Genomic DNA, 15617 nt, shown 5'->3' on the forward strand with positions numbered 1-15617 from the left:
TCAGTCGTGTCTGACTCTTTGCGACCCCGAACTGTAGCCCACCAGGCTCCTCCGTCCATGAGTATTCTCCGGGCAAGAATACTGGAGTGGGTTTCCATGCCCACCTCCAGGGGATCTTCCCAACCCAGGGATTGAACCCAGGTCTCCCTCATTGCAGGTGGATTCTTTACCATCTGAACCACCAGCCCAAGAATACTGGAGTGGGTAGCCTATCCCTTCTCCAGAGGATCTTCCTGACCCAGGAATTGAGTTGGGGTCTCCTGCATTGCAGGTGGATTCTTTTCACCAACTGAGCTACCAGCGAAGCCCACTTGGTGGGGAGAGGGTTGTAATAATCTGTCCTCATGGACTCTGCCCCCAAGGACTTTGCAGTCTAGTAGTCATGATAGGTGTGTACATGACAGGTTAGGACAGAGTCACACAAAGTCATATGTACAAAGCTGTTGGAAGAGTAAAGAAATTATTTGTTTAACAGTAACCTAAGAGGAAAGAAGGCAATGACACCCCAGTCCAATACTCTTGCCTGGAAAATCCCATGGATGGAGGAGCCTGGTGGGCTGCAGTCCATGGGGTCGCTAGGAGTTGGACATGACTGAGCGACTTCACTTTCACTTTTCACTTTCATGCACTGGAGAAGGAAATGGCAACCCACTCCAGTGTTCTTGCCTGGAGAATCCCAGGGACGGGGGAGCCTGGTGGGCTGCCGTCTGTGGGGTCGCACAGAGTCGGACACGACTGAAGTGACTTAGCAGCAGCAGCAGCAGCAAGAGGAAAGAAGCACTTGACTTGGGTCTTGAATGATGAAAAGAGGCTTCTGATGGGCAGAGGATAGAAGCAGTTACTAAGTTAAAGCTGGGAAGCAAGGAAGCATGGAGTGAGTGATAGGAGGATTTGGGTTGAGGGTCAGGTGAGTGAAGAGAAGGGGTGTGGCTGGAGCTACTTTAAGAAGGCTGTCAATGACAAGTTGTAAGCAGGGGATTGCATGTGGTTTAGAGAAATCTTTCTAGTGATGATGTTGGGGCTGGATGGCAGGGAAGTGGTGGGGATAATCAAGGAGGATGTGGGCAAAGCAGTAAAGACTACTGCTGAGGTCCCAGCAATCGACTTTGATGACTGTGGAGAAGAAGAGAAAGTGGATGGATGCAGTAGATACTGTCAAAACAGAATCAAGAAAACTTGCTGATGATTAGCTATGAGGAAAGGGAAGAGGTGAACATAATGCCAAGCCTAGGGGTCCAGGTTGATGGTGAGCTCCTTAAGGGTGTGCAGTGTCATCCACCTAGCTGGGCAGAAAAGGTTTATTTGCCAGGAGTAGGATATCAGTTCTATGATGAGGGAACCAGTGAGGCACAGAAGCCTGAGGCATGCCTCTTGCCCTCGTGGTGTTCATAGTCTTGTGAGGAGATGGTCTTACTAGCATATCAAATGCTCAGTTCTAAATACAAGGTAGTCTGGAGAATGGTGAGCAGAAGAGAGGTACCCAGCTCATCCTGACAAGGAGGTCAAACGGAAATTATTCATCTTTGTATATCTTTCTGTGTCCATAGTGCCTAATGTAGTGCTTTAGACATAGGAAATGTTTGGTAGATGCTGAACTCCCTTAATAGAGAAGATAGGAGGTTTTTGCGTGTGTGTGTGTGTGTGTGTGTGTGTGTGTTGGGGGTGGGTGATTGGTACTGGAAGATGATGAGTTGTTTTGGACATGTTGAGTGGAGGTGCCAGCAGGTTATCATTCTGAAGATTTCTAGCAGGTTGGCAGGATGAATTTAGAGCATGGGAGAGAGGTAAGAGCTGGAGATTAAACTGCCAATGGACACTACAAAGTGGTGGATGATGAAGTGTCAAATAGATAGCAGATCATCAGTGGACAGAGAGTATGCAGTGACTGGAGAGGTTGGGAGAGGCTTCCTGGAAGAGATAGGACTTGAGCTGAACCCTCAAAGACACGGAGGCTGTGTGGACAGGTCCAAAAGAGAGAGGAGGACAATATAAGTTGTAGTGATTGTTTGGGGAGAATGAAAACCATGAAAGATCGGTGGTAGTTCAAGTGGAGCGTGTTTAAGGGACTGTGGAGGAGATTAACTTGGTGTAATGCAAACATCTTGTTGGCAAAGTAGGTATCAGCTCTTTGCCGACTTGAATCCTTTCCCACCGGTATCTTGCTGCACAAAACAGTAAGAAGGCCACAACCTACTTAGAATGCTGCTGAGGGACAATATAAACTCAGTGTTATGCTGTTTTATCCCCTGGAGAAGGGAATGGCTACCCACTCCAGTATTCTTGCCTGGAGAATTCCATGGACAGAGGAGCCTGGTGGGCTATAGTCCATGGGGTCGCAAAGAGTCAGACACGACTGAGCGACTAACACTTAGAAGATACTTGTCAACTTTGGAATGTCTTTCCATAAAATCCATAGTGATGTGTCCACTTAGGAAAGAACATTTATCTTTAAAGAGTCTTTAAAAATGATTTCTAGATTAAATGTGTAGCTCAAAGAAACGAAACCTTCAATTTGAAGTTTTCAACTCCTCTGCTATACAACTTCTGGGTCCTTTATAAAGTTGAATCAGGCATGGAATTCTGTGATCTCTATCTGCTTACTGTTGGGCCAGATGTGTAACACGGAGATCACTGGAAGAGTCAGGAATTCTGGAATACTCATTCACGGTAGCCTGGGTACAATTCAGGCTGATGCTACAGGTTCTTTTGTCTTAGAAATCAAACAAAGGAACTCCAGTCCCAGGCAACCCTCAGCCCGCAGATGGCTCTGCTGCCTCTGCGATGGAAAGCTGTGCAGAGTTTTGTTCCATTGACAAGAGCACTTCATGCTCTGGTAAGTTTGCCCTTGGGGAATGGATTTTTAAGTTTGAGAAATCCTCTGTAACTTTTGTCTAGAGATAATTATGGCCAAAGCCCTGGAGACAGTTTCTTCCTCTCTTCAGGAGGTTGATTTCTGAGGACTTACAGAACACCACCACTCTAATACTGTAGAAAGTTGATAAATAGAATATTTGAGTATAGTGTTTTATACACACACACACACACACACACACACACATCTTTCAACATGAGTTTAAGGCTGAAGATAGAATAGTTTTTTGTGACCATGATGACAAAAGCCTCTCCGCAAGAATGAGAGAACTCAGACACAGGTGACATTAGGAAGCTCTTGTTACCAGTCCTGCTGGCCACCTTTCAATTTCCTGTCACATGAGAAAAATACACCCCATTTTGAGGAAAAAATATTTTTTCCAAGGATCTTACTTCTTGAAAAGTACATGTATGAATAACTTAGTCATTATATAAACTACAGACGGTCTTTTTTATCCATCATTTCATTTGACTCAGATACATTATAAATAAGAAAATTAGCCATTTATCCTGTTTTCAGTCTTTTTCTTCAAAATTAGTGGTAACTTGTAAATGACCTTGTTGTTTACACACCAAAATCATGTTTGCCACTACATCATAGTAAGTTATATCTCAGTAACACAGTAGGTTATATCTCTCCTTAAAATTTTTGTCTTTGTTACCAAGAAAGGGTGAAGGTTTTATCAGGACTTTGCATTAAAATTTTCCTGGCTATTGAGGCAAATATGATTGGAGCAGATATTTTAAACAAGTTCTGTTTTCTTCAGCTGATTCAGTTAAAGGGTCAATAAATCCTTCTAAAACTTCTTCTTTGCAGGTAAATGTAGATGTCAAATGAGGGGATTAGGTAGATGGCTAATTAAATTTTATTAAGGCAGATTAAGAAATGACTCTTCCTACTTATTCTAATCCAAAACCATGATGAGGCTTTATATTTAGACTTCCTGTTTTAATCCCCAGGGTGTATCACACAGATCCTTCACATCCAGAGAAAACCAGTTATCACTAGATTTCTTTTTGACTTGTCACCACCAACAGGCATAGGAATCTATACCTTAGCGAGGGAGAGGAATGAATGGAGAGTTAATGGGAAAGGGATCGTTACATAGGAATAAGGACGATTTCTCTTTTTTCCCAACATTTGTAACATTTTTTAATTGAAATATTTGTTATTGTTGTTTAGTCGCTAAGTCGTGTCCAACCCTTTGTGACCCCATGGACTGTAGCCCGCCAGGCTCCTCTGTCTATGGGATTTCCCAAGCAAGAATACTGGAGTGGGTTGCCATTTCCTTCTCCAGGGGATCTTCCTGACCCAGGGATTGAACCCGGGTCTCCTGCATTGCAGGCAGACTCTTTACCAACTGAGCTACAAGGGAAGCCCCAGTTGTATAGTATTATATAAATTATATAATATAGTGATCACAATATTTAAGGGTTATACTCCATTTATAGTTATCATAAAATATTTGCTGTATTCCTCATGTTGTACAGTATATCCTTGTAGCTTATTTTATACCTAATAGTTTATACCTAATAGTACCTGTTACTCTCCTATCCCTATATTGCCCCTCCCCCTTCCCTCTCCCCACTGGTCACCAATAGTTTGTTTTCTGTATCAGTGAGTTTGCTTCTTTCTTGTTATATTCACTAGTTGGTTTTATTTTTTAGATTCCATGAATACGTCCTATTGTACAGTATAGTATTTGTCTTTCTCTGACTTATTTCACTTAGCAGAATGCCCTAGGAAGGTTACTTATGTCTACACTGTGTGACACTGTTGTTGTTTGAGTTATGCTAAATAACCCATTTGAATTCTTCACTACATTGATTGATTTCTTTTTTGTTGATTGAATTGAATTGACCAGTTTTTTAATGGCCTTAGAAACACCACCTAAAAGGTTTATGTTTTCATATTAGTTCTAGTTAGGTTATATTGCGGAGGAAAAAGTTTTCCTCTACCCTTCTAGGTTCTTTTGAAATTGGTAAGAGACAGATCAACAGGTGAAAATCACAAAAAAATTTTTAATAATATGTCTACATGGGAGAGACCCAGGGGAACTGAGTAAGTTGCCAAAATGGTGAAACGTTCACATTAAATACCATCTTCAGCTAAAGATAAAAGAGGGTGTTGGGGGTAGTGGTTTGTGACTTCAAAGGGGAAGAAGGCAATTGACAGAGAGATGGAAAAGCAAATGTTTGGCAAATAAATGTTTGCTGGGCCTTGCAGAGACCATGGAACACAGAGTGGACTCTGATCTCCAAGAGCTGTCCCCACCACCCCCAGCCCATGTTCTTTGCAGATGTCTCTGCTGATAGCTCTGTTCTGGGAACAGGCCTTCTACCTAAATTCTCTAGGCATCTAAGAGGGAGGTAAAAAGAAAGACTTCCTGAGTCTTTAGAGCCTTGATTGTTTTCAGCTCAATATAATCCATGTGCCAAAGAGACACTTTGGGGAGGGAAAATTGACCCCCCTTCTGTCACTTGGAACCACCCCCAGGGACTGAACTTGTTTCTTCTGCACCTCCACGTATTCATTCCTTCTCTGCGTGTCTCACTGAGAGTGGGTTTCAGCTAAGACCACACGTGTTAAGAGTAGGCAGTGGTGGGCTGGGGGTAGAGGGCAAAGGAGGAACAAGAGGCAAGAACTGTCACTGAAACCTGGTACTGGTGTTTTTCTCTTTGCATCCACCCCTTGAATTTTTTCATGGGGCCGGTTGTTTGCAAAGGCTACGTATCTAAAGATTTTCCAAGGTTGTCCTTCCAAATCTGTTTTCCTTCTCTCGGGGTTGATTCCCCATTCTGCACCAAGACTGCAGGGACATCCAGACCTTCCAGCACGACGCTGAGTGAGAGCAGGCATCCTTGCCTTATTCCTGATCTTGGGGTTCGGAATGCATTCAGCTGTAGGTTTTTCTCCACTAGGTAAGATGCTAGCTATAAGGTTTTTGTAGATGTCTTTATAGAGTTGGAGAAGTTCTTTATTCCTATTTCTTTTTGGAAGTTTTTGTTGAATGGGTATTTAATTTTGTCCTGTGCTTTTTCTGCATCCATTGATATTATCATGTGATTTTTCTTTTTAGGCTATTACTAACATGGGTTTCATCTATTGATTTTTGAATATTTAACCAACTTGTATCCATGGGATGAATTCCATGGTATAAAGTTCTTATAAAATATTGCTGAATTCTATTTACTGATACTTTGTTAAGGTTTTTTCATCGAAATTCATGAGGGATATGGGTCTGCAGTTTTATTTTTTGTACTGTCTTTGTCTGGTTTTGGTGTCAGTGTAATAGTGACTTTATAAAATGAATTCTTTTATTTTCTGGAAGACATTGAGAAGAATTGCTATGACTTCTTCCTTAAACATTTGGTAGAACTCTCCATTAGAACCATATGTGCCTGGAGATTTCCTTTTTTCCAAAGTTTTAAATTTATAAATTCAATTTCCATACTAGTTATAAGGTTCTTCAAATGGTATATTTAATAGTGGGTGAACTGTGGCAGTTTTGGTTTTCTGAGAAATTGCTCCATTTCACACCTGATTATCAAATTTATGTGTTTTGAGTTGTTCATACTATTTATTATCTTTTTGGTATCTCTAGAGTCTGTAAAGATATCCCATATTTCACTTCTCATATAGGCAATATGTGTCTTCTCTCTTTTTTCCTCCGTCAGTCTTGCTAGAGTTTGACTATTTTATTAAAATTTTTTCACTAGAATTTTTTTATTAAAGTGTGATTAATTTGCAATATTGTATTAATTTCAGGTGTACAACAAAGTGATTTGGTTATACATATATATGTATATATCTCTATATTTTGAAAATTTCTTTTCCATTATAGGTCATTACAATATACTGAATATAGTCCCCTGGGCTATTCAGTAAATCCTTGTTAACAATTTTATTGATCTTATCAAAGCACCAGCTCTTTTAGCATTATGTTCAGCCACCCAGGAATCTCCATGGCAGTCACTGTTTTCTTTCGTGTTTCCCTGTTCTACTTTACATAGTTACCATTTTTTTTTTTCAATTGCAGTGACCAATTCCTTTGGGCTTTCCTTTCCTCTTCTGCATCTTAGCAGACTTTCCATTACTGTTTACCCTTCCTTTTGGCCTTGCTTTCAAAAGGCGACCACATCTTGCTGATTTCTCTGGAACATTCTATTTTTATCGGACTGGTTTATGTCATAATTACACAAAACAACTGAGTTTTAAGTAGCATCAGGGCTATACTGTAGAAAACTTGTTTAATAAAAACTAAAAGAATTTGGTGACTGTTGATTTCAAGTATGCTGAAGAGTCCAAAACCATAGTGTGTGTGTGTTGGGGGGGGGGGCGGTGGGGGGCGGCGAGCACCAAGCTTGGCAATACAGTACTTGGGTTCATGTCCTGACTCTGCCACTTATAATCTCAAGTAATAGTCTGGGTGGCTTTGAATTGCTCAGATTTATCCAGTAAAGCCTCGTGAAGCCACCATGTGGATCCAGGCAGATCTTAAACTAGATATGCCCCATTTTTTGTTGCTGAGGAGTGGGAGAATTGGCCCTCATACCTGCGTTTCTGCTGTATTTCCACTTTACACAGCCTGGTCCAGCTGGACAGTTCACTGTCGCAGGAACAGCCCTGTTTGAGTGTTGCCATTTCTACAGCTGTGCTCCTGGAATCTTCCCTGCTGAGAAAACGCTCTACTGTCTTCTCAGCCTGTTTGAATTCTAGCCCCCATCCAGGGACAGATCAAATACCCCCCTGCCCAGCAAGATCTTCTCTGACCATCCCAGATCGAACTGATGGCCCCTCTGAGCTCTGAGGTGGATGGGGAACCACTCACTGCTCATGCCATCGACCAGGCCCTTCAGTAGCTTCATCTCTGGACGTCCTGCTGCTTGGGAGCACAGGCTCTTGTCAAGACACACCCGGGCTTCAGTCCTGGCTCTGCCATTTCCCAAATTCATGCCCTTAGGCAGCTGACCTCACCTTTCTGTACTTTAGTGACCTCTGCAAAATGAGAAGATTATCTCTGCCTCACAGGGTCGTTGTAAAGATCAAATAAAATGTCCTAAAAGCTGGTAAGTGCCAAGTAAACATAAGGGATATTTTAAATATAAAAATCATTAGAAATCAAGGTTAAATGGAAAAATGTTCATGAAATAGTGCTGTAATAGGAGAGTTAAGCTGTAGGTGAATTAAGGAAGATCACTGTGTGTGTGTGTTCACAAACACATGATAAAAGGAATAGGAAGACATACTCCAAAACGTTACTGTGGGTGATGGTTAGCTCTTGGTGACGGGTTAATTGTTGGTTTTTCTTTTATATATATTGTATTTTTTAGGAGTGGAATGTCATAGATATAAAACTAGAAAATATTACTTTTAGAAAAGGAAAGATCAAGGCCTGATGATAATACTTGGTTATGTATACTCTACCATACTTCAGAAGGAATTTAAAGCAGCATACAATATAATATAGCGAGGTAAAAATGGAATATACAGCAATGATATACAGGACAAAATGAGAGTAAGGAAGATAGTCTGTAGTGACACTGTTAAACATTTATGATTGTTGTCTTGTATTTTTTATTTTTTATATTTCTTTTGGCTGCACAAGGTGGCTTGTGAGATCTTAGTTCCCTGACCAGGGTTTGAACCTGATCCCCTTGCAGTGCAAGTGAGGAGTCTTAGCCATTGGACCACCAAAGAAGTCCCCTGTCTGTATTTTTATTAAGTGGTTTCTTTGTTTTTAAAAAAAGCATCCTGGGATATCTCTTCGTCATGAGTTTAATAGATAAGACAAACTTTGTAAAAGAAAGACAACAGTTTATAGCACAATGTAATGATATTAAAATGATACATAGAAGAATTTCCTGCTAGTTTTCAGTGTATTCAAGATTCCGATTATTTTATTCTGGGCACAATAAACAGCCAGCCCCAAGAAAGAATGGCTGCTATTATCTGTATTATGTTATTCTTGTATGGTTAGTTGCAAGTTACAAACATAACGTATTTGGTTAGCATTCCTTTGCTTATCTGTTTTATAATAAGTCGAATGGAAAGGCAGATGAGTGAAGAAACAGCCCAAACTGGATCTGAAGTTCTTGCCTTGACCCTGTCATTAAGAAGCTGTGACTTGACCATCTGTAGTTTAGTAAGATTATAGCTTCACTTGTTTAGAAACGTACATTTCCTTTGAGCCTTCCACTTGACAATATTTATATGTTAGTTGACCTATGTTATAAAATGTTCATCTTAGACTTGTGTGATATTAACAGAATTTAAATGTCTTTTTCACAGAGAGACCTCTCTCCCCCAAGGCTGTCAAAGGATTTGAAGCGACTCCACTTACCAAGAATTATTATACTGTGGTGAGTGTTCAGATGATGAACAAAAATTTTCTTGACTCTCTATATGGAGAACCACTGAAGTGTCGAGGCGACACCAATGAAAGACTGGAGAAAGCTGCATTGCAAGGGTCTAATGTCAGCTTCATTATAATGGAACTCTTCTACTTGTAGGTTTCTTACAGATGTCTAGAAGTTTTACATCCCCTGTACTGAGTAATTCAAGGGTAGCACAAAGATTCAGAGCAAGACCTTTTAAACCGCAACAAAGGAGAAATTGGCTGATATGTCGACATTATGGGGAAATTCAGCAGTTAGAGCTCGCCTTACATATAGGAGGTGAATCCCCAAGTTCCTTTAATGGAATAAAGTTTACATGATTGCATAGTGTGATTTTATTTTAGAAGCAATCAATTTGCTATGATATCCTTGGAAATATTATCAACCTTGTTCTTGAGGACAGCCCAAAGGGAAGACTGTCCTTTGGCACAGAGGGAGGAATAAAATGACTCTGGCTTGAACACAGATATGACAAAATATATAAGCTATAAATAGGGCATGTGCAATACTCAAAATAAGTTCCTGTTTGAAAAAGAAATTGTATAATTTCCCTTAATCTACTCTGTTTTCCTCCATGTCTTCTTTCCAGACTTGGCCCAGTCACTAATGAAAAGGTCAAGTCCTCATAACCCCGAAGTCTCCCTGTTTGGTAGCCTTGTCATCTTCCTCATCACAGCTGAAATATAGTTTCACCCTTCACCTAATGTTCTACGTGTGTTTTTGCTGCCGATTCCTTTCATTGTGTGCATGGATAAACAGTTTTTATTTTATTTTTTGGCCATACTGTGTGGCTTGCGGGAGCTTAGTTCCCAGACCAGGGATGGAACCCGTGCCCCCTGAGGTGGAAGTGCAGAGTCCTAACCACTGGGCCGGCAGGGGAGTCCCTCAAGAGTTTTAAAATCTTTCTATACATTTGGTTTCAAAAAATGAAATATCATTCTTCAGTGAGTTTGCTTCATAATGATAACATGAACAGTAGTTGGTGTGAAAAATCAGGTAGGAACTTCATAGGTAGCATGGACAATAATCACAGGGGATAATTTTGTCACTATTTTCCTTTTACATTTCTGAGGTTAAAATACATCACTCAACAGAGCTAGGCTCCCTTCTCTCTTCATCCCTGATCACTTTTTTTTAAAAACTGGTAATATTTTGATGCATTTCCTACACATATATAGCTATATATCATTGAAGTGAAGTGAAGTGTAATCGCTCAGTCGTGTCTGACTCTTTGCAACCCCGTGGACTGTAGCCCACCAGGCTCCTCCGTCCATGGGATTCTCCAGGCAAGAATACTGGAGTGGGTTGCCATTCCCTTCTCCAGGGGATCTTCCCGATCCAGGGATCGAACCCAGGTCTCCCGCATTGCAGGCAGACGCTTTAACCTCTGAGCCACCAGGGAACCCCAATGTAGTTGTAATCATGCTATCTACACAATTTGTGTTCTGAGTTGTCACTTAAGGTTATCATATTTTCAATTATTTATTTGCCTTGTATTTTATTTTTTATTCTAGTTATATTGAGAAAAAATTGACATGCAACACTGTAAATTTAAGGTGTACAGCATAATGATTTGACTTACATACATCATGAAATGATGACCCCAGTAAGTCATTGAACATCCATGATGTCATAGAGTTACAAAATCAAAGAAATGGAAAAAAATGTGTTTTCCTCGTGATGAGAACTCTTAGGATATACTATCTTAACAATAATCATAAAGAGCATACAGCAGTGTCAATTATATTTATCATGTTGTACTTTATATCCCTAGTACTTATAACTGTGAGTTTGTACCTTTTTACCGCCTTCACACAACCCCCCCCCACCTCTGGTCCTGACCATTTCTTTTAGCTTCCAGGTGAACCCCAATGATTAAATTTTTAATGGAAGGGTGCAGTCAAATGGTGAATGAAAGTGTTACAATAGCTGCTTCTCCCTGCCGGTCTGGAGCATACAATCACTCTGCTTTGACTCTCTCTCTGCCTCTGCTGAGTCTATCAACCCACTCCAGTATTCTTGCCTGGAGAAGCCCATGAACAGAGGAGCTTGGCGGGCTACAGTCCACGGGTCGCAAAGAGTCGGACACGACTGAGCAACTTCACTGGGATTATCCAAGGCAGACTAACCTCTGTGATTCTTATGGGCATTATACAAGTCCTATCTATACTAAATACCAACTCAAGATGTACTGCAGTTTCTATCACCCATCTCCTGTTGGAGTCCGTGTACCTTATTTCCACATCTCGCTGTTACAAACAATTCTGCAGTGAACATCCTGTGTGTAACTTTGGCAAAGCGTATAAAGATCTGTAAGGTGGAGTCCTAGAAGTTAAATTGTTGAGCCAAAAAATATATATATATTTAAATTTTTTCTCAAACCAAACTTAATTTAAAAAAACCCAAAAGGTCTTGGGGAGCCCATGATGGTCTGAGAAGGAACTGTAGAGCTGTAGTATGAGAATTGCTGGATTATTGAGACCAGTTGGACTTACTATTGTAATTAGATATGCATGTGAAGGGATTTGGGCTAGTTGGTGTTTTTTAAAAATCTACATTTTTGAGTATTTAGGCAAATTTTTAGCAGCAACAAATTCAAAATATGTTCCGAGTGTTCTGATCACCCTCCCAATCTGTGTTGAATACCTGAGTACTCACCCACAGTATTTGGAGATCTGAAAAATCAAGTTCACCCATATGTAAGGTGTCCCCATCTCATCTCACATTAGCTCGTCTTCCTAAGAGTCATTAATTGTAGATGTTTTCCGTTGCTAGTTCTGTAAGAGCACTAGTGTCTGATTTTTACTTCATTTTTTTTAAAACAGGAAGAATTTTTTTATTATATAAATAATGATTAAAAAATCAGACAGTGCAGGAAAAGTATAAAGAAGAAAATAAATATCACCTGTAATTCCACCACTCAGAGATGATCATCATTAACATCTTGTTGAATCTGATGCCAAACTTTCTTTGATGTGTGGGTGTGTGTATACATATATACATATACATAGCCTGTTTAAATATAAATATAGCTATAAATAAAACAGGAACTATGTCTTCTTCATTATTTCTCCTTCATGGAGATTTTTTGTTCTCACACCCTGACGATACTGTGATCAGACATGTTCTTATGCTCTTTATTCAGTGAGTCCTCGCTAGTCTAAATGCTTTCTTTATTTTGGTCTTGTGTATTAGTCAGGGTTCTCCAGAGAGACAGAACAAATGATACATACAAGGAATTGGCTTGTATGATTATGGAGGCTGAGAAGTCCCATGATCTGCCATGTGTAAGCTGAAAACCCAGGACAGGTGGTGGTGTAGTTCAGTCTGAGTCTAAAGGCCTGAGAACTAGGAGAGCTAAGGGTATAAATTCCAGTCCTCAGGCAGCAGATGTTCCAGCTCAAGCAGTGAGGTACAAAGAGAGCCAATTCTCCCTTCCTTCACCTTTTTGTTCTATTCAGGCCAACAGATTGGATGATGCACATTGCGGAGGGCAATCTGCTTTACTCAGGCTACTGGTTCAAAGTTCACCTTATCTGGAAACACTCTCACAGACCTGCCCAGAAATAGTATTTAATCTGGGCATCTCATGACCCAACCAAGTTGATACATAAAATTAATTCTCACATCCTATAAGCTTGGGCAGGATAGAGACCTCTTGGAATTTGCAGGTCTGCACACATTCTCTCCCCTTTTTCAAGTTTCTGAGGGATTATCAGCTGATCTTGGACCCATTTAAGCCTCAGTTTGCTTCTGGTGGCACATAAGTTCCGAAATGTTTAGAAGTTCTCCAGTATGATCAAAGTGACGTAGGGAGCCCAACTCAGACCTACATCTGCCATGAGGCATGTTTAATGTATCTAACTGAGGCTTGGTCTCTCCTAGCCGGTTGTTTTGAAAGGGAGTTTAGCATCCTTTAGGGACATGACAGCCTAAAGGAGGCTTTTGCTGCTCCTGACTTTGGTTCCTTCATTGTCCTAAAAATTCACTGTCATTTGTTAAACGTCTCTTACCATTGAACAAAAGCATATCGTTTTCTATGAGTTATTTTTCTAATAATCTGCTCAGTGGCTCTCTTTGCCTATTGTAAGTTGATGTTATGTGCCAGGAGGGATTAAAAATAAAGAAGAACAATAGCAACAAAAGAAAATGGTGACTATGTGAGGTGATGGATGTGTTAATTAGCTTGATCGTGGTGCTCATTTCACAATGTGTGCATACATCAAAATGTGAAGTAAGATATCTTGAATATATATAATTTTTATTTGTCAATTAGATTGCAATAAAACTGAAAAAAAAGAAAAGAAAGAGGAAACTATGTAGCTTAGTTGTGGGTTCATTTGCATGCAGCACTTAGGTCTTGGCATCCATGGTCTCACCGGGAAGACAGGACGACATGGTGTAAGCCACATGGCAGGCAATGATGTCAAGTGACAAACTGTCCTAAGATGAGTTGCTCCAGATGTGGCTGGGAAACCTTTTGCATTTGAAAGCCCCCAGGGAGACCATTAAAACTGTAGATATCTGGGATCCACATCTGGCTTGTTACATCAGAATCTTTGGCCATAGGTCCTAGTAAACAGCATTTTTAAACAGTTCCCTCAGCTGCTTTCTCTCCATTCCTCACAGGCGATTCTGATACTCACTAAACTAAAATTCAAAAATCAATAAAGGAAAATATTGGATTTCCTAGGTGTATCAGTGGTAAAGAATCTGCCTGCCAATGCAGGAGGTACAGGAGACGTGAGTTTGATCTGTGGGTCGGGAAACTCCCCTGGAGAAGGGAATGACAACCCACTCCCGTATTCTTGCCTGGACAATTTCATGGACAGAGGAGCCTGGCGGGTTATAGTCCATGGGGTCACAGCGAGGCAGACATGAATTAGCAACTAAACAACAACAGCAACAGGAAAAAGTTGAATGGCAGAGAGGATTGAGGGCATGTTAGGGCTTAGATAAGCAGAGAAGAGCTGGAAGGGGAGTCAGGCAGGGAGAACCATGTGAGCACATTCATCCTGGCAAGAATGTGCATGCCTGCAACTTGTCCCTGCAGAAGGGACTGCGTTCTCTTCCATTCCCATCAAAATGCCTCTCAGAGGGTGAAATTCCTTATTTATTGCAACAAGTGCAGCCCACTGTAAGAATATGGTCCTTTGTGCTGCCACAAATAGGCCAGGCTCACTGATACAAGCACCCCTCAAAGATATTGCAGATATGATTCCATGAGTGCTCAGTCACTCAGTCATGTCTGATTCTTTGTGACCCCATGGACTGTAGCCCGCCAGGCTCCTCTGTCCATGGGATTTCCCAGGCAAGAATACTGGAGTGGGTCGCCATTCCCTTCTCCAGGAGATCTTCCCAACCCAGGGATTGAACCCATGTCTCTTGAGTCTCTTGCTTTGGCAGGCAGATTCTTTACCACTAGAGCCATCTGGGAAGGCCCATTTGATTCCAGAGCATCGCAAGAAACTGAGTTACATGAGTTGTTTGGTTTCCCAGTGCATATAAGAGTTATGTTTCCATTTTATTTTTCTTTTAAGTCCTATCCAATTTTTAAATTTTAATTAAAAAAATTTTGACCATGCTGCACAGCATGTAGGATTTTAGTTCCCCAACCAGGGATCAAACCCGTGTCTCCTGCAGTGGAAGCGTGAAGTCTTAACCACTGGACCTCCAGGGAAGTCCCTGTTTATGCTTTACTGTCATCTATTAAGTGTGCAATGGCATTATGTCTTAAAAAACAATGTACACGCCTTAATTAACAAATATTTTATTGTTAAAAATGCTATGATCTAAGCCTTCAGCGAGTTGTAATCTTTCTGCAGTAGTCATATCAAAGATCACCCATCACACAATGAATATAATAATAACGATAAAGTGTAGACTCTTGGGAGAATTACCAAAAGTGACACAGAGACCTGAAGTGAGCAAATGCTGTTGGAAAAATGGCGCCGGTAGACTTGCTTGATTCAGGGCTGCCATACACCTTCCGTTTGTGAAAAAACACGATGTCCACAAAGTGAAATGAAACAAAGTGCGATAACACGAGGTTTGCCTGTACTAAACTCTGGAAGTTGCCTCTGTCTGCAACTGTATATCTGTAGAGATATTTCCCTACAGCCAAATAGGCAAATATAATAAGTAAGGGCCAGTATTGTTTATTTTTTCTAACTTTCTTCTACTTTATTGTAATGTATGGCAGATGCCTAACCAGTCTGTTTTCAGTGCCTCCATTCAGTAGGAAAGGTGGAAAGATTTTTTTCTCTACCTTTCTAGTGCTTATCTACCCTTCTTAGAAAAAGAAAACTTTATATTTTCGGGCAGTTCTAGCTTCATGGTGAAACTGA

At 40.6% G+C, this 15617-nt stretch overlaps 1 protein-coding gene across 28 annotated transcripts in view; it reads left to right on the forward strand.

Annotated features, from left to right (window-relative positions):
• ARHGEF6 (Rac/Cdc42 guanine nucleotide exchange factor 6) overlaps nt 1-15617 on the forward strand; it is a 117883-nt gene that overhangs the window by 38666 nt on the left and 63600 nt on the right. For all 28 annotated transcript variants that reach the window (XR_015159585.1, XR_015159584.1, XM_086389097.1 and 25 more), the window contains one exon: nt 9164-9234. Coding sequence is in view for 26 of the 28 variants with exons in the window: in XM_086389097.1 (XP_086245223.1) it covers nt 9164-9234 (71 nt within the window). In the remaining 2 variants the exon portion in view is untranslated. The remainder of the gene's footprint in view (nt 1-9163; nt 9235-15617) is intronic.

Source organism: Bos grunniens, chromosome X, assembly GCF_055505025.1.
Source record: "Bos grunniens cultivar Pamir isolate PY7600 chromosome X, Bosgru_T2T1.0, whole genome shotgun sequence".
Taxonomy (NCBI): Eukaryota; Metazoa; Chordata; class Mammalia; order Artiodactyla; family Bovidae; genus Bos; species Bos grunniens.